The 19,940-nt window shown below is 41.6% G+C and overlaps 1 protein-coding gene across 5 annotated transcripts in view; it reads right to left on the bottom strand.

Annotated features, from left to right (window-relative positions):
• The window catches only part of LOC123726227 (multiple epidermal growth factor-like domains protein 6), a 134,256-nt gene that overhangs the window by 11,897 nt on the left and 102,419 nt on the right, over positions 1 to 19,940 (bottom strand). For all 5 annotated transcript variants that reach the window (XM_045693368.1, XM_045693372.1, XM_045693371.1 and 2 more), the window contains one exon: positions 2,897 to 3,025. In XM_045693368.1, coding sequence (XP_045549324.1) covers positions 2,897 to 3,025 — 129 coding nt within the window. The remainder of the gene's footprint in view (positions 1 to 2,896; positions 3,026 to 19,940) is intronic.

Below are 19,940 nucleotides of genomic sequence, written 5' to 3'. Positions count from 1 at the left end.
TGGCTACCCGGACTATTTGCATTGTGTGCCCCCCCAACCCCTCTTTACGCTGCTGCTACTCTTTGTTTAATATATATGCATAGTCACTTTAACTATACATTCATGTGCATACTACCTCAATTGGGTCGACCAACCAGTGCTCCCGCACATTGGCTAACCGGGCTATCTGCATTGTGTCCCGCCACCCGCCAACCGCCAACCCCTCTTTTACGCTACTGCTACTCTTTGTTCATCATATATGCATAGTCACTTTAACCATATCTACATGTACATACTACCTCAATCAGCCTGACTAACCGGTGTCTGTATGTAGCCTCGTTACTTTTATAGCTTCGCTACTGTTTATAGCCTGTCTTTTTACTGTTGTTTTATTTCTTTACCGACCTATTGTTCACCTAATACCTTTTTTGCACTATTGGTTAGAGCCTGTAAAAGTAAGCATTTCGGCGCACGTGACAAATAAACTTTGATTTGATCTGTCTAAGTTTCTTTACCAACTGTCACAATAAAGGAATATAAAATATAGGGGGTGGGGAGGGAAATATGTTAACATAGTGTCATTTATAATACTTATCTCACTTTGTAGGTTAGGTTTCTGTCTGTAAAGGGGGCCAAGAAGAAGGTGTGCAGGGGAGAACTGTACCGGAGCATCAAGTCTCTGACCATCAGGCTCAAAGCCAGCTTCTTCTCCCAAGCCAAAAGACTGTTCAACAGCTGAACCCCGGGCTGACTACTACAAGCTACCACACACTTAGCATTATTCATATTCTGTACACACTGGAATTACTATAGCGTACCAGACCACTGCAATGGTCATGTTACCTTAACTCCTGTACATACTCATAATTTTAACTATGCTGCTACTACTGTACTGTATTTTTTAATTTTACCCCACTCACTATGCGCATGAATAAACAGTCTTTTTTGATCTTATTCTATTTTATTAGCATGTTTCTTTAGTGTTTTCTTTTTATTATTTGTAGTATTACTATATTTTATATTTACTGTCACTTATTTGATTGTTCACATTTGTCACTATTGCATTGTGTGAGAAGCCTGCCAGTTGTATATGACCAATACAATTTGATTTCATTTATTTGTTGTCACCTGTGGACCCAGTGTCACAGCGTCCACAGAAAGTGGCGCCCCTCCCCGGTCGGGCGGTGCTCGGCGGTCGTCGTCGCCGGCCTACTAGCTGCCACCGATCTATGTTTCTGTGTCTTTTGGTTTTGTCTGTCTAGATCCGCACCTGTTCCGTGTTAGTCATTAGTGGGGGGGTATTTAGTTTGTCCTTTTTGTTTGGGAATTCGTGCGGGATTGTTTTCATTGCCATGTAAGTAAGCAGGTGGTATTTTGCGCTGCCTTTGTATCACAGCGTGTTTTTGGGTCAGTCTTTTTGTATTGCCGGGCTGCGCCCCGTGCGTATGCGGTTTTGGAGCTATTCTCCTTTTGGGTGTGGTGCGCACTCTGCCATGCGGCTACCTTATTCAACGGTGTAATAAACCTCTGTGTTACCGGACCTCAGTCTCCTGCACTTGACTCTGCCCCTTTCCTGCTACCTAAGATAGTCGTGACACCCAGATCCTGAAATAATTTTGCCCACACATAATCATTTAAAGTACTTTTCCAAAAACATGCTTTTGCCATGACATCCAATATATAGAAAATATAATAATAAGCTGTGATGGGGAGCAGGCATGCCTCTGGCTTGACGCCGAGTAAAGCGGCTTGCCCCAAGGGGCAGCTGTAGTGTGACTAGGCAGTGTGAAGAAAATGTCTCACCAGCGGGATGAGAGTGGCTGCTCAATGAGTAAAAGCAGCCTGTCGTGAGCCCTCTATCTGTTGAGCTGACAGGCAGATCTGCTGTCACACCGCAGAGCCATTACTCTGCCCACCAAGTGCTCGTTGCTAAGTGGGAATATCACATCTGGCAATACCTGAGAAAGTAATTTGGCTGATACTTAGCTGTGTAATTGATATCTAACCATACATTTTATGTACAGGTTTATGAACTCACTGTGAATGGCCGGCGTAAGTGTCCTTCCCTCAATAATAAGAGTTGATGAATAAAATATAGACCTACAGAAAGCTGAGACAGTTCTCTCTTCAACAGTAGCAACATTGGTTTGCTTGAAACAATGTTTTTCCCACGATTGCATTTTGAAATGTTGTGCAACCAGAAAGCATTTTTCTCTCCCACTACTGGAGCTCACAAAGGATAGAGAGTGAAAGTGAACTGTAAATAGGCTACAAAGCAGCAAGAAGGAACACTGTGGAGTCCAGACAACTCTCTGATTGACCAGTGGGCCATGTAGAAATGTTTTGGAAGCAACCTATTCATTCAACTGGTCTGAATACAAAAGAAGCCATCCACCCTTGATAAGTGATTAGCAGGACAATGGAATCTTGCTGTGATGAGAACATATGACAAGAATTGAGGGTGCGCTAAACAACTGAAATTCTGACTAAATTTAGATTAAAGCAGATGTTTTTAAGAATGTAACTGTAATCCGAGTACACATCTTTTTTTTTAAGTAATCCAGGTTGGTTACTATCTAAACTTCGTCAGAATTTGATCAGGGTTGGGTTGTAACAGATTACATATAAATCAGGATTACATTATCCGATTACAAAAATGAAGTAACTGTAATCCGAGTACACATTGTTATTTTAAGTAATCCAGGTTGATTACAGTTACTTCATTTTTGTAATCGGATTATGTAATCCTGATTTATATGTAATCTGTTACCACCCAACCCTGATCACACATATAAATACACATGCAACAACATTGACAAGACATACTAAAACACACACATACACACTCAGTAAGTCAGGTCAGAGTACAAGAAAGTACAGGTCTTAGGGCAACATGGTTAAGATTCGTGTTCCTTACCTGTCTGACAGTGCTGTCCTACCCATCCTGGGCCACAGCTGCACTCTCCACTGCGACGGTCACACACACCACTGTTCAGACACGCACAGGGCTGAGCACAGTCCGCCCCAAACCAGCCATGGGCACACTCTGGGGATAGAATCAGAATCACCTTTATTCACCAAGTACATTTACACATACTCAAAATGTTACTTTGTGATATGGTACTGCTAGTGATAGACAACATTTAGAGACAGAATACAGACAGAGGAGTTTACACAGAGTTAACATACATTATATACAAATTGGTAGAGTGAACTAGAGAAAAAGAGACAGGAGCGAGGAAGACAAGAATAAGTCATAGTGTTTTCTCTGCTATTGCACAGCTGTTACCTAGTCACGTTATCCCTACCTATATGTACATATCTATTACCTCGTGCCACAGCACATCAACTCGGTACAATGTATCTAACCAAGTTATCGTTACTCATTGTGTATTTATTCCTCATGTTATATTTCTATATTTTTCTCTCTGCATTGTTGGGAAGTAAGCAATTTGTTGTTAGCTGATACCTGTTGTTTAAGAAGAGTGACAAATAACATTTGATTTGATTTGAGAGAAAGAGGGAGGAAGAGAGAGGAGGAAGGGAGGAGAGCTAAAGAGGAGGGAGAGAAAGATAGGTAGGGGAGAGAAGAATGATAAAACGAGACATAGAGAGAATGGGACACACAGCAGGGGGAAAGAGAGAAAGGTGATCCAGTTGTCAGTTGATTATCTAAATAGATCGTTCAGAGTCGTTGACATAAATGCTCAGATTACATACAATTCAATGGGAGGGGGAGTAGCACACACAGGGGAGACCAGGAGGTTGAACTCTGACTTCTATTTAGAAGTTATTGTATCTAGAGACTTTCATACCATGTTACAAGCTCTAGACAGCAGATAAAATGGGCAGATCAGTGTTTGATTTCTCCTTCTACTTTAGAACTACTGAGGTTCCCTGAGTTGTGCCTGGTTCACAAGACATCAGGAATAACATCTGGCACAAATCAGACTGGATGTAATGGTGAGCAAGATAATGGAACAATTAACTAATTAATTACCAATTATTACAATGTATTTTTATACTGAACAAAAATTTAAATGCAGCATGCAACAATTTCAAAGATTGTACTGAGTTACAGTTCATAAAAGGAAATCAGTCAGTTTAAATAAATTCATTAGGCCCTAATCAATGCATTTCACATGACTGGGCAGGGGTGCAGCCATGGGTGGGGCTGGAAGGGCATAGGCCCACCCACTGGGAAGCCAGGCCCAGCCAATAGGAATGATTTTTCCCTCACAAAAGTGCATTATTAGAGACAGAAATACTACTCATCACCCCTACTCAGACTATCCCGCAGGTGAAGAAGCTGGATGTGGAGGTCCTGGGCTGACGTGGTTACACGTCATCTGTGGTTGTGAGGCCTGTTGAATGTACTGCCAAATTCTCTAAAACGACATTGGAGGAGGCTTATGGTTGATAAATTAATATTCAATTATCTGGCAACAGCGCTGGTGGACATTTCTGCAGTCAGCATGCCAATTGCACGCTCCCTCAAAACTTGAGACATCTGTGGCATTGTGTTGTGTGACAAAACTGCACATTTTAGAGTGGCCTTTTATTGTCCCAGCACAAGGTGCACCTGTGTAATGATCATGCCATTTAATCAGCTTCTTGATATGCCACACCTGTCAGGTGGATGGATAACCTTGGCAAAGGAGAAATGCTCACTAACATAGATGTAAACACATTTGTGCACACAATTTGAGAGGTATAAGGTTTTTGTGGTATAGAACATTTCTGGAATAGTTTATTTCAGCTCATTAAACATGGGACCAACACTTTACATGTTGCGTTTGTATTTTTGTTCAGTAAAGTTAATTACACAGTTATTTATGTACAGTAAAAGAAAGTTCTACCAAGTGTTATGTTCCTTTTCTACTGTAGTTCCAAAGTCTACGGCAGACTTTTTAGAGTTAACTGTTGAAGAGTTGATATATTTCTGTGTGGTGAAGAGTGGTGTAGAGTTACACTGCCTTCAGAAAGTATTCATACCCCTTATGACTTTTCCACATTTTGTTGCGTTACAGCCTGAATTTAAAATGTATTCAATTGAGATTTGTTACCACTGGTCTACACACAATACTCCATAATGTAAAAAGTGGAATAATATTTTTCAAAATGCTTACAAATGCATTAAAAATTAAAAGCTGAAATGTCTTGAGTCAGTAAGTATTCAACCCCTTGTTATGGCAAGCCTAAATAAGTTCACGAGTAAAAATGTCCTTAACAAGTCACATAATAAGTTTCATGGGCTCACTCTGTGTGCAATGATAGTGTTTAACATGATTTATGAATGACTACCTCATCTCTGTACCCCACACATTCAATTATCTGTAAGGTTCCTCAGTTGAGAAGTTTAACCACAAACACCAGGGACGTTTTCCAATCCTCGCAAAGAAGGCACCTATTGGTAAAATGGGTTAAAAAAAAGCACACATTGAATATCCGTTTGAGCATGGTGAAGTTATTAATTACACTTTGGATGGTGTATCAATACACACAGTCACTACAAAGATACAGGTGTCCTTCCTAACTCAGTTGCCGGAGTGGAAGGAAACCTCTCAGGTATTGAATGAGGCCAAAGGTGATTTTAAAGCAGAGTTTAATGGCTGTGAAAACAGAGGATGGATCAGCAATACTGTTGTAAGGACCGACGCCGGGGATGAGAAGCAGGTATGGGGAGTTGAACATTTAATGCGGAACAGAACAGGAACAGCGTCAGTACACGGGTATACAAAGACATACGAACATTAATGCAGAAGCAGGGAACATAGCGGGGAACCAGACAGATATAGGGAAGGTAATGACAGAGGTGATTGAATCCAGGTGAGTCCAATAATCACTGAGGCGCGTGATGGGGGGGGAAGGCAGGTGTGCGTAATGCTGGGGAGCAAGAGCGGGAGCAGGCGTGACAATTGTAGTTACTCCACAATACTAACCTAATTGACAGAGTGAAAAGAAGGAAGCCTGGACGGAAGAAAAATATTCCAAAACATGCATCCTGTTTGCAACAAGGCACTAAAGTAATACTGCAAAGTGTTATGCTTGGGGAAAATCCAATACAACACATTACTGAGTACCACTCTACATATTGTCAAGCATAGTGATGGCTGCATCATGTTATGGGTATATTTGTAATTGTTAAGGACTGGGAAGTTTTTCAGGTTAAAAAATAAACGTAATGGAGCTAAGCACAGGCAAAATCCTAGAGGAAAACCTGGTTTAGTCTGCTTTCCACCAGACACTGGGAGATTAATTCACCTTTCAGCAGGACAATAATCTAAAACACAAGGCCACATCTACACTGGAGTTGCTTACCAAGAAAACAGTGAATGTTCCTAAGTGGCCGAGTTACAGTTTTGACTTAAATTTGCTTGAAAATCTATGACAAGACGTGAAAATGGTTGTCTAGCAACGATCAACAACCACTTTGACAGAGATTTTAAGACATTTTTTATACCCAAATCTATCTGCCTGTAGCTCAGGACCTGAAACAAGGATAGGCATATACTTGATACCATTTGAAAGGAAACACTTTGAAGTTTGTGGAAATGTGAAATTAATGTTGGAGAATAGAACAGATTAGATCTAGTAAAAGATAATACAAACCAAAAAAATGTGTTTTCTATTATTATTTTTTTTTGTTCCATCATTTTTGAAATGCAAGAGAAAGGCCATAATATAATATTGCATTTTAGGAGCAAAGTTTCAGATTGATCCAATGAAGCATTGCAATACTGGACAATATTTTGTATCAAGTCTGCCCAAATGTGCCGAATTGGTCAATTGATACTATTTCAAGTATATAACTATAGAGAACCTACAAAAATTATATGATAATACAAAATTTAAGTTTACACACTCACAGGAATGTCATACATGATGGATCATTAGCTTATACACTAACTTTCACTCATCTAGATGGCCGGGCAGGGTGGGTGTGGAGTCAGAGACAGCAGGGGTTCAAACTGTAGAACCCAGTTCCTACATTTGAATATAAAAATAGATTTTATCAAACAAAACTATGCTACATTTTATCTCTGGGACCCTCAGGATTACAAATCAGAGCAAGATTACTGAATTTAAGTACATTATTTACCTTCAGAGGTGAATGTATCAAACCAGTTGCCGTGATAAACGTTGTTTGTTGTTGTGCACTTTCCTCAAACAATAGCATGGTATTTTTTCACTGTAATAGCTACTGTAAATTGGACAGTGTAGTTAGATTAACAAGAATTTAAGCTTTCTGCCCATATAAGACATGTCTATGTCTTTGAAAGTTTGCTGTTACTTACAACATCATGCACGTTAGCTCAACCGTCCCGGTATAGGGACACCAATCCCGTAGAGGATATATTAAGGCGTCAGCATGCTTCAGATTGTCTGGCGCCTAGCCGAACCGAACGAGTGTGCTCGCATACTCCCTTAAAATACCTTCGCAATAGTACTGTTTGTCAATTTTGAGACACCGTAGCAGACACCGTAGCCAGTATACGCTACCTCAAAATAGTCAGGATTAATCTAAAATAACAAAAGAAATCTGTCATACATTTTGACGTTTTTGCAGAGGAGATCTTAGTCGCAGAATTTGACATCTAACTAAGATGTTTGGGGCAGTATTTCTCAATGAAAAAAAATAAATGAAAACGGTTAATCTCTCGTTGAATGACAACAAAGACTTTATTGAATCATCTTTACTGTTGACCAATCACTGACGAAGGGGCGTAGACTTCGGCCCACGAACTCGGCTTGCCTCTAGAAACAATGTTGTGCGCCCAAACAGCCGAAAACGTCCCGAAATGTAATGATAATATATGCATGCACTCTTCCAAACTGTTTTGGCTGGGAAGCTTGCGGAGGCCTTTACCCAGAAAGACTCACAGCTGTAATCGCTGCGAAAGCTGCTTCTGTAAAGTATTGACTTGGGTGTGAATACTTATGTAAATGAGATATTTCTGTATTTCATTTTCAATAAATCTGCAAAAATTGTCTAAAAACATGTTTTCACTTTGTCATTATGGGGTATTGTGTGTAGATGGGTGAGAGGAAAAAATATATTTAATCCATTTTGAATTCAGGCTGTAACACAACAAAATGGGGAATAAGTCAAGGAGTATGAATACTTTCAGAAGGCACTGTACCTGTCCATCTGAGCCCCTCCCTTTTCCCTGCATTGCCCTGTTTCTCTCTCCAAGAACACGGAGTACCCTAGCACAGTTAATTCAGTAGCCTAAAAATGCCAGGGAAGAAGTGCATCAACTCTGGATGTCAGACACAGAAGCAAACTCTTTTTCGCTTCCTGAAAAAAAGTCGTGAGCATCTGCAAAGGTGGTTGTAATTTGTTCAGAGGGATATGTCTGGCCTTTCCAATAATAGCCGCCTTTGTCATGCTCCATTAACCAAAGAAAGCTATGCTAATGCAGAAATGGTAGGGTAGGCAATGCACAAAACTCTTAGGCTGAGGGAAGAGGCTGTACCATTGTTTTATCCTGACCATGGCTCATTGGAAAATGGACAGGTAATATAACTAATATTTTGGGGATTGGGGGATATTGAGCGGAGTTTCATTCATTCAACACTGGCCATGTTATCTGGAACATGCTATGATCTTTGTCTTACTGTTGGCCTATTTCTCACATGATATGGAACTGTTGAATTTATTTTTAGACAAAAAGCTCAATAGATATTGGATGTGAAAGTGAGGTCCAAATCCCAGACCACTCAACTGAAGTGAATGCAGAGTATATGCAAATCTTGATGTGCTATTTTGTCCCATTCCATGTGAATTCTTGAATAACTTTTGTATTTGTGTTACACTGTTGTTTTTTTGCTATGTTTGTGGAACTAGAACAAGAATGCAACTATTACATTAGTGTCCAGTTTTAAAATGCTTTCTTCCATCAACCGTTATCAGCTTGTTGTATACATAGGCTGTTCCTCATGCTCAATGAACTATACAGCATAGCGTGAGAGCACAACAATAGTCAATCCCTTTTAATCCTACTACCTCTTTAATCAACATTAATTCATTTTATATTGGTCTTTATTTAAGGACGGCGAGGACAAACCCAGCTTGCTGCTTTCCTTTCACACTGTGCTCAGAACTATAGCATCAATGTGTCCTGATTGTGACAGTGGAGCCCTGTGTGAAGGCCTACAGCAGGACCCAGAGATGGCATCAGTAAAGCTGGAAGACTGCAGTCCAAGACCGGAACTTGAGGTCTTAATTAAAGATGAAGAAATGGACAAGTCCCCATGTCACAAAACCAGACGCCGGGAGGACAAGGTAATTGATTCAGGTGCCTTGTAGAGGAAGATGTTCGACGTATTATACTTTTCAGAAATAAATGAATCATCTGATCATTGTGACCAATTTGGAAAATATGTACAGTGAGGGAAAAAAATATTTGATCCCCTGCTGATTTTGTACGTTTGCCCACTGACAAAGAAATGATCAGTCTATAATTGTCACGTCCTGACCAGCAGAGGGAGTAGTTGTTTAGTATTTTGGTCAGGACGTGGCAGAGGGATGTTTGTTTTGTATGGTGGGGGTTTTGTGTGTGTTGTAGAGGGGTGTTTGATTTATGTGTTCCTGGGTTTTGGGTGTATGTTCAAGGTTACTATGTTCTAGGTTGTATTTCTGCATTCTGTCTAGTTTAGGTTTTCTATGTTTAGGTTTGGGTGCTGGACTCTCAATTGGAGGCAGGTGTTTCTCGTTGCCTCTGATTGAGAGTCCTATATATGGGTAATTGTTTGGTGTAGTGTTGTGGGAGATTGTTTCTTGTTTTGTCTGTGTGAGTGTGACAAGACTGTTTTGTTGTTCGTGAGTTCTTCGTTTTTGTTATTTTGGTGTTCACTTTGTTTTAAAATAAATACAAGATGAGCATCCACATTCCTGCTGCGTTTTGGTCCTCCATTCCCGACGACAACCGTTACAGAATCTCCCACCACAAATGGACCAAGCAGCGGAGCAAGGGGAATTCGATATGGACTGGCGGGAGAAATGGACGTGGGAGCAGATTCTGGCCGGAGAGGGCCCATGGAGGAAGTCTGGTGAGGACCGGGAACGCTGCCGGGGTACACGACTGGCGAGGAAACCGGAGAGGCATCCCCAAGACATTTTTTGGGGGGGCACACGGACAGATCGGTGGAGCCGAGGATGGAACCAGAGCTAGTCGGGGTAAAATTGGAGGTGAGAGAAACAGAGACTATAAAGGAGTTGGAGGAGAAAGGAATGAGAGAGCTACTGTGTTGGTGTATTAGGCACGACATTCACCCTACAGAGCGTGTCCTAATGATATCACCTGAGTTAGCGTTTTATACTAGTCCTGAGGTGCGTGCAAGCTGTCTGGTGAAGATAGTACCAGCACCACGCACCAGGCCTCCAGTTCGTCAGCCCAGTCCAACTCGTCCTGTTCCCACTCCCCGCACTAGCCCTGAAGTGCGAACCCCTAGTCTGGCACGTCCAGTACCAGCACCACGCACCTGGCTTCCAGTGCGTCAGCCCAGTCCTGTACGTCCTGTTCCTGCTCCCCGCACTAGCCCTGAGGTGCGTGTTCCCAGGCTGATATCTCCAGTACCAGCACCACGCATCAGGCTTCCAGTGCGTCAACCCAGTCAGACTCGGCCTATTCCCGCTCCCCGCACAAACCCTGAGGTGCGTGTTCCCAGGCTGATACCTCCAGTACCAGCACCACGCATCAGGCTTTCAGTGCGTCAACCCAGTCCGACTCGGCCTGTTCCCGCACTAGCCCTGAGGTGCGTGTTCCCAGGCTGATACCTCCAGTACCAGCACCACGCATCAGGCTTTCAGTGCGTCAACCCAGTCCGACTCGGCCTGTTCCCGCTCCCCGCACTAGCCCTGAGGTGCGTGTCCCCAGACTGGCACATCCAGTACCAGTACCAAGCATCAGGCTTCCAGTGCGTCAGCCCAGCCTCGAGAGTTCAGCAATAGTGTACAGTCCAGAGTATCCGGCAATAGTGTGCAGTCCAGAGTATCCGGCAATAGTGTGCAGTCCAGAGTATCCAGCAACAGTGTGCAGTCCAGAGTATCCGGCAACAGTGTGCAGTCCAGAGTATCCGGCAACAGTGTGCAGTCCAGAGTATCCGGCAACAGTGTGCAGTCCAGAGTATCCGGCACCAGTGTGCAGTCCAGAGTATCCGGCAACAGTGTCTAGTCTGGAACCGAGGGAGACTGCCTGTGATCCGGAACCGAGGGAGTCTGCCTGCGACCCGGAACCGAGGGAGTCTGCCTGCGACCCGGAACCGTGGGAGTCTGCCTGCGACCCGGAACCGTGGGAGTCTGCCTGCGACCCGGAACCGTGGGAGTCTGCCTGCGACCCGGAACCGTGGGAGTCTGCCTGCGACCCGGAACCGAAGGGGTCTGCCTGCGACCCGGAACCGAAGGGGTCTGCCTGCGACCCAGAACCGGGTGAGTCTGCCTGTGACCCAGAACCAAGGGAGTCTATCAGCAACCCGGAACTAAGTAAGTCTGTTGACGATCTGGAACTAAATAGGATTAACTGTGTATTAAATGAGTCTGCCTACAGTGTGGAACTGAAGAGGTCTGCCTACGATCCGGAACGAGGGGAGTCTGCCTACGGCCCGAAACTGAGCAAGTCTGTCTGCATTCTGGAGGCCAATAGGCCAGAGCCAGAACCACCTCCTGTATAGATGGGTTGGGGAGGGGGGGTGTAGCACAAGTGCTGTCGTTGACGGCAGCCACCCTCCCTTTCCTCCCTTTAGTTTAGGGGAAAAACACCCCCAAAGCATAATGTTTCCACCTCCATGTTTGACGGTGGAGATGGTGTTCTTGGGGTCATAGGCAGCATTCCTCCTCCTCCAAACACGGCGAGTTGAGTTGATGTCAAAGAGCTCCATTTTGGTCTCATCTGACCACAACACTTTCACCAGTTATCCTCTGAGTCATTCAGATGTTCATTGGCAAACGTCAGACGGGCATGTATATGTATTCTTGAGCAGGGGGACCTTGCGGGCGCTGCAGGATTTCAGTCCTTCACGGTGTAGTGTGTTACCAATTGTTTTCTTGGTGACTATGGTCCCAGCTGCCTTGAGATCATTGACAAGATCCTCCCTTGTAGTTCTGGGCTGATTCCTCACCGTTCTCATGATCATTGCAACTCCACGAGGTGAAATCTTGCATGGAGCCCCAGGCCGAGGGATATTGACAGTTCTTTTGTGTTTCTTCCATTTGCGAATAATCACACCAAATGTTGTCACCTTCTCACCAAGCTGCTTGGCGATGATCTTGTAGCCCATTCCAGCCTTGTGTAGGTCTACAATCTTGTCCCTGACATCCTTGGAGAGCTCTTTGGTCTTGGCCATGGTGGAGAGTTTGGAATCTGATTGCTTCTGTGGACAGGTGTCTTTTTTTACAGGTAACAAGCTGCGGTTAGGAGCACTCCCTTTAAGAGTGTGCTCCTAATCTCAGCTCGTTACCTGTATAAAAGACACCTGGGAGCCAGAAATCTTTCTGATTGAGAGGGGGTCAAATACTTATTTCCCTCATTAAAATGCATATCAATTTATAACATTTTTGACATGCGTTTTTCTGGATTTCTTTGTTGTTATTCTGTCTCTCAACTGTTCAAATAAACCTACCATTAAAATGATAGACTGATCCTTTCTTTGTCAGTGGGCAAACGTACAAAATCAGCAGGGGATCAAATACTTTTTCCCCCCACTGTACATATGTAGAACTCCATTCCTTCTTAGAGGGAATCTCGCTACCAAAACTATCAGAGACCGACCAAGAAGATCTCAACCCCCTTCACTCCTGAGGAGGTCCTGGAGGCAATTACCTCTATGCCACCTAACAAGTCCCCAGGCCCAGACGGATTTCCCAGAGAGTTCTACAAAGCTTTTTGGCCCCAGTTTAGCCCTATTTTCTTGCCAATGCTGGTTGATTTTTGCAAAAACTGAGCTCTCCCAGACTCTATGTACACAGCCCGCATTACAGTGTTGCTCGTCCTTCCGGCCCATAAGCTTGTTGGATTTCGACTACAAAATAATTACCAAATTACTCGCCAAAAGACTAAACACTCTTCTTCCCAAAATAATAAAAGCGGACCAAACTGGATTTATTAGAGACAGGTACTTTTTTGATAACATTCTCTGTCTTCTTGATATTATTGATCAAGTAAACGCACAGAAGACCCCTGTCCTGCTGGCTTCACTGGATGCTGAGAAGACGTTCGACAGGATGGAGTGGAGCTTTCTGTTCTCAGTCTTAGAAAAGTTCAATATGGGCCCCAACTTTATTAAATGGATTAAGTCCCTATACTTTCATCCAAATACCATGGTGACTACTAATGATCTGAATTCTGACAGATTCCCTTTGGGATGTAGCACAAGACAAGGATGCTCGCTGTCCCCATGCACTATTTGTTGGGGGCGGAGCCTTTGGCAGAGTTGATAAGGAGCAATCCAGTATTATGGGTGTTTCTACAGGCAGCCGGCAGCACAAGATTTCGCTCTACGTGGATGATGTCTTGCTCTACATATCCTACCCTGAGAAATCCCTCTCATTTTAGACTCAATTGCTCAGTACGGCAAGTTTTCAGGACATAAGATACATTTTAACAAATCCACTGTTTGCCCTCTCAATCTTACACGCAAGAGCTCTATGAAGACACTCTGTCCGTTCCAATGGAAGACACAGGGGTTTCAATACCTTGGGATCTTTGTAACACCAGATCTGAATTGCCTTTAAGGAAAATTATCTCCCACTCCTGGATCGAATCAAGAATGATCTCCAAACCTGGATCTCCCTCCCAATTAGCTTAGTCAGAAGAATCAATGTTATCCGTATGAAAATCCTCCCTAGATTGAACTATTTATTTCAGATGCTCCCATGCAATCTCCTAGTTTCCTTTTTCAAAATGACTAATCAAAGCATCACCAAATGTATATGGGGCAATAAAAACCTAGGATCAAGTTCTCCCCTCTATCGAAACCTGAATCTAAGGGTGGTCTTGCCCTTCACTCCCTTCAATTGTACTACTGGTCTGCCCAAATCCGCAACATGCTAACATGGATCACAAACAGACAAGACTCAATATGGACTCAGATAGAAGCCCAATCCTGTGGTTCATTGCCCCTAAGCTCAATTATATTCATGAATAACTTTAGTGAAGTGGGCAACATAGCCAAAACTTTTGTAATTTACAGCACCCTACTAGCATGGAGGGACTGTAAGAAATTGCTTTCACTCACCTATAGTATGCAACCCAGACTTGCCAAAAGCCCTGAGTGATGCCAACTTTCATCTTTGGCATAGATCTAGTGATCAGGACCTTTTCAGACGTGTTTCATCAGAAAACCACTACACTGAAATCCTTTCAAGAGCTCTGCAGTGAATTCAATGTGCCAAGATCCAATTTTGTAAAATATCTTCAAATTAGACACGTCATTTCCTCATTTACTTCCAAGGGGAGTTTTAGAGCTCAGCTGAATGCAGTTGATACCGTTCTTGCACAATCCATCAAAAGCAAAATCTCATATCTACAGAGTCCTTTCTGAGAAAGGGGGCTCCTCCTTTACTCATTTGAAAAGAATCTGGGGAAAGGACCTTTGTCTGACTATCAGTGATGAGTTAAGGGAGGATGTTTGCGACAGGGTATACTGCTCCTCTACTAATGTAAAAATGAAAGAATCTAATTACACATTTTTGTACACATTTTATTACAGCCCAGTGAGACTCCATAGAATGAATACAGACATTTCTCCTTACTGTAAAATATGTACCTCTGAAAGTGGAACCTATATGCATATATTTTGGAGTTGTAGAGAGATTTTGGCAATCTATACATTACTGCTGCACAGGAAATGCTAGATGTATAGTTTAATATGACCCTGTGTATCTATCTTCTTAATGCCCAGCAGGACTTTGTTCTTGATCCTGACAGAGAAAATGTGTTTATGACTATCACATATTTTGCTAAGAAATGTATTATTCTATTATTCTATTGTGGGCTTCTAATACTAATACAATATTGTTGACTTTCTTCCTCTTGAAAAGCTCACTTATGACCTCCGCAAGAGACAGCCCAAGTTTGACAGACTCTGGTCTCCACTACTCAACTATATTTCAAATTGGACAGAGTGAATGGGGGTGATTAGGGAAATGAGCAGACACATGTTGTGTAACACGGAACCCAAACCGGCTGCGCGTGTGCGCCATCGTGCGACATTGTGCATACATTTATTTTGTCCCCCTACACCAAACACGATCATGACACGCAGGTTAAAATATCAAAACAATCTCTGAACCAATGACATTAATTTGGGGACAGTTCGAAAAGCATTAAACATTTATGGCAATTTAGCTAGTTAGCTTGCACTTGCTAGCTAATTTGTCCTATTTAGCTAGCTTGCTGTTGCTAGCTAATTTGTCCTGGGATATAAACATTAGGTTACTATTTTACCTGAAATGCACAAGGTCCTCTACTCCAACAATTAATCCCCACATAAAACGGTCAACCGAATCGTTTCTAGTCATCTCTCCTCCTTCCAGGCTTTTTCATCTTTGAACTTATATGGTGATTGGCATCTAAACTTTCATAGTATTACCATGACAACCGGCAACACAGTTCGTCTTTCAATCACCCACGTGGGTATAACCAATGAGGAGATGGCACGTGGGTACCTGCTTCTGTAAACCAATGAGAAGATGGGAGAGGCAGGACTTGCAGCGCGATCTGCGTCAGAAATAGGAATGACTTCTATTTTAGCACTTGGCAACGCAGACGCTCGTTGACAGGCGCGAGCAGTGTGGGTGCAATAATTGAATAAGATAGATTCCTAAATTTATTTTGCAATGCTCGCACACGCAACGCGAGCGGTGTAGTCAGGGTGTAAGGTGCTGTAAAAAATAATTATTTGCTCGTTGTCTCAGCTAAGGCTGGAAATAACTAATAGGAACGCTGATAGTTTGTTTGTTTTATATTTTATTTTATTATTTATGTCTGCCACATCTGTGAATTTGGAATGTGTTTTGTTGGTTGATTGAAAAAACAAGAAAACGTAATAAAACTTGAAATAAAAATAAATAAAAAGAATGATGGAAGATGGAAGCCACTGTGTTCTTGGGGACCTTCAATGCTGCAGAAATGTTTTAGTACCCTTTCCCAGATCTGTGCCTCGACACAATCCTGTCTCGGAGCTCTACGGAGAATTCCTTCGACCTCATGGCTTGGTTTTTCCTCTAACATGTACTGTCAACTGTGGGACCTTATAGCTGTGTGCCTTTCCAAATCATGTCCAACCAATTGAATTTACCACAGGTGGACTCCAATGAAGTTGCAGAAACAACTCAAGGATGATCAATGGTATCAGAATGCAAAGAGTATGAATACTTATATAAATAAGGTATTTCTGTTTTTTAGGTTTAATAATTTAGCAAACATTTCTAAAAACCTGTTTTCGCTTTGTCATTATGGGGTATTGTGTGTAGATTGCTGAGGATTATTTTTGTTTAATCCATTTTAGAATAAGTCCAACATAACAAAATTAGGAAAATTTCAAGTTGTCTGAATACTTTCTCTCCGAAGGCACTTTAGGCTATAAGGAAGGCTGGTTCAACAGCAATTAGTTGTCTCTTTTTTCATGTCAATTTCATGATATCATGATTCTGATCCCAAGCTTTTAGAAATATTGTTATTGTAAAAAATTATTAACGTATTAGAATGATTCATCATCCTGGCTTTCTGATGAGAATGTCCAGCTCGCATGCAAGGGAATTTAAGAGCCATCTGCTATTTCTGGAAAAGTGTGAACCCACTTTGCAACAGACGTCAATTCAATGTCTATTCCACATTGGTTCAACGTAATTTCATTGAAATGAAGTGGAAACAACCAGTGTGTGCCCAGTGGGAATGCAATCTGGAAGATGGTTCCATTATGTTTATAAAACATTATATTTGGGAGTAGTGGATATTCTCTTCATATTGGATCTTTGTCCAGCATCTGTGAAAAGTTTGTATGTGCATAAAACCCTCCACTGTCTGCGTTGCCTTGATATTATATGCTGACGGTAGCAATTAGGGTGCCTGTAACTTTAAACTATATAGCCTATTTAAAACAAGTTGTTTGGTTTTGATTGGAATTTGATTACAATTATTCACTCTCTTTAGGCCTCAAAAGTTAAGCAAGATTACATTATTAAATAAGCTTGACATGTCCATGGCTCAGCCATTATGCAATTTATAGTAGGCCTAGACCCATCAGTGTGAATGTTATGTTTATTAACAATATATTTCCATATTGAAGCCATGCAATTATTTAGAACAATGTGGACTGCAAGCATGTTCAATGTATTTAGCAAAGATGGGATAGGCCCACATTTAGTTATTTTGTTTCTGTAGGCTATTTAACAAACTAGGCTATAATGGACTAACATTCAAATTGCAGTTGATGACAATGCAAACGCAGTACATAAAAAAAGATAAATACAACACTAGAAACAACCACATATCTAGCCATGGAGCACGTTCTGATTGGCCAGCGAGCGGTCAAGCCTCCAAATGTTTTATTTATCAAAACCCACCCCTTTCGTGCCACCGCCTGCTACTCTGCCAATAATTTCCAATATTTCTGACACACCCCTGGACCTATAGCCCTACCGCCAGCACTAAGATTTACCATTGCATTAGGTTTGTTGAAATATAGCCTATATTGAAAACTTTGAGAGAGGAAATTACGAGGATGCACATGCTACATCAATACACGTGTAAGCAATACAGCGAATACAGCGAATACAGCGAAAGCAACCTATACAGTCAATGTCAACATTAAAAATGAAGAGGAAAAGATTGGAGTATTGGAACATCGTAAGAGCAGGTTTTATCTAAAGTTGTTTGGTGTTCTCAAGTTATCATCTCTCATTGTGTAACCTCGGCACCCAGAACCCCGTCATCTACTGGATTCTCCATGGCATAGTTTTAGGACAGACTAAAGGTTTTACTGTCAAGGTGTTCATGAGAGATTACCCATTGTGTGAGAGGTTATTTCACAGCATGGAGACTTGAGTGGTTTGGCATCAACACTCTCAATGCCATATATGTTTCATTCAGTGTATGGCTGTCTGGAATTTACTCAGACAATATTTTATGTTTTATGAAATGAGTGTGTAGCTAATAATCCATGTTATAGTAAGTGATTTGGTAAGTGAAAATAATTTGATCCTACTTCTTACATGTGTAGGATTTTAATTTGATCACACTGTTGTGAGAATTCTTCTTGTACTGTAGTCAAGGTTTAAAAAGGCTTCTAAAGTTTGTAATTTCCACTTTCAGATGTGATTTGCCCTAACGAAAAATGTATCAACCCTTACAAACATGTCCATTATTTATTATCAACATAGCTATTCACATTTCCTGTTGCTGCAGGATTATTTTTCCTGCTCTGAACAGGTCAAATGAAGATCTGATATCTATACCATATTCTGATGTCATTCACACAGAAGAGACTTCTTTAAGTCCAGGATCCGGAGATGACATAAGAGAAGCTAGAAGACCGCAGTCAAAATGTTATCATTAAAGATGAAGAGGAGGTGAAAGAGAAGACTGGGGATTTTGTTTCTCATGGTAAGACCATGTAGGAGGGACAAGTTCAATACATTATCATCTCCTTTTCAATGAACAAAGTAAATGTTTCTCATGCTACTATTGTGATGGGTGCAACATTTTATTCATTAGTCAGTGATGATTGTGGAAAGAGTTTTTCTCATTTGATGGTCTTAAAAAGCCACAAGCTAACACACACAGGGAGGAGGCCTTACCACTGCTCTGATTGTGGCACAAGTTTCAATAAATTCAAAAGTTTAAAAACCCAGAAGCGAATACACACAAGAGAAGAGTCTTAACAATGCTCTGATTGTGGTGCTGAATTTACTAGAAAATATCAAATAAAAGTACACCAGCGTAAACACACAAGAGAAATACCTTACCACTGCTCTGACTGCGATAGTAGTTTCTCTGAGCCTAAAAACTTTACAAGCAAATACACACAGGAGAGAAGCCTTACCTCTGCTGTGATTGTGGCCAGAGATTTGCTAGACAAGATCAGTTAAAAGCACACCAGCGGATGCACACTGGATAGAAGTCTTGCCACTGCTCTAACTGCGGGAAGAGTTTCTCTCATAAAAGAGTAACAATTCACCAACAAAAACATACTTGTAAAAATCCTTACCTCAACTCTCAATGTGATGATTTGTGAAGCATCTAATGCATATGAAAACTTTCAGTTGTAGCTTTGTTTAGAAAAAAATCTAAGTTGCCTTTCACTATCGTGAGAACAATTGGGTGGTTGTATTACTTAAGTGTGCAATATTATGTGCAATATAGTTTAGTTGAGAAGCTGCTGTATCGTTAGAATAGTGGGCATTATTTTGTTTGTTCTATGGTGTTTACAGTATGCTACACATATGAAGAATGATTGTGGCTTTGGTCACATCATATTTAAGGCTAATGTAAGGATATAGTGTTTAAGCGAAAATTTTAACATTTGGTGACATGTGGAAGAAAGCGTGGGCAACAAGTTTAGTCAGTGTGAAAGCCCCCCTGGTTTTTGTCCTCTTAATTTAAGAAAAATCTCAACAGAAGCTATTCAGTGTAGCCAGATTCTCTTGACTCTTACCCTCCCAATCAAATTAACACCCACCCAGCACCATTTTGCAAGACCAATTATGTAAAAAGTCACTAAATTAGGCAGGAAACAGACCTATCTGGCAACAATCAGGCCATTACATTCTTAAGTGGCACTGAAACCAGTGGTAAATCAGTTAACTAGTTTATTATATAAATAGATGTTTTGATATAAATGCTAAGGTTGTAAGCACTGTGAACTGACCTGCAGTGCCTCACATCTACCACAAGTTCCACAACCTTTCCTTTTGTGTTTGTAAGCCACACAGCACTTATTGTAGCCATTCTTTGAAA

Source organism: Salmo salar, chromosome ssa13 (genome assembly GCF_905237065.1).
Source record: "Salmo salar chromosome ssa13, Ssal_v3.1, whole genome shotgun sequence".
Classification (NCBI taxonomy): Eukaryota; Metazoa; Chordata; class Actinopteri; order Salmoniformes; family Salmonidae; genus Salmo; species Salmo salar.
The sequence above is the reverse complement of the archived record's forward strand: the minus strand, read 5'-3'. Positions and strand labels throughout refer to the sequence as shown.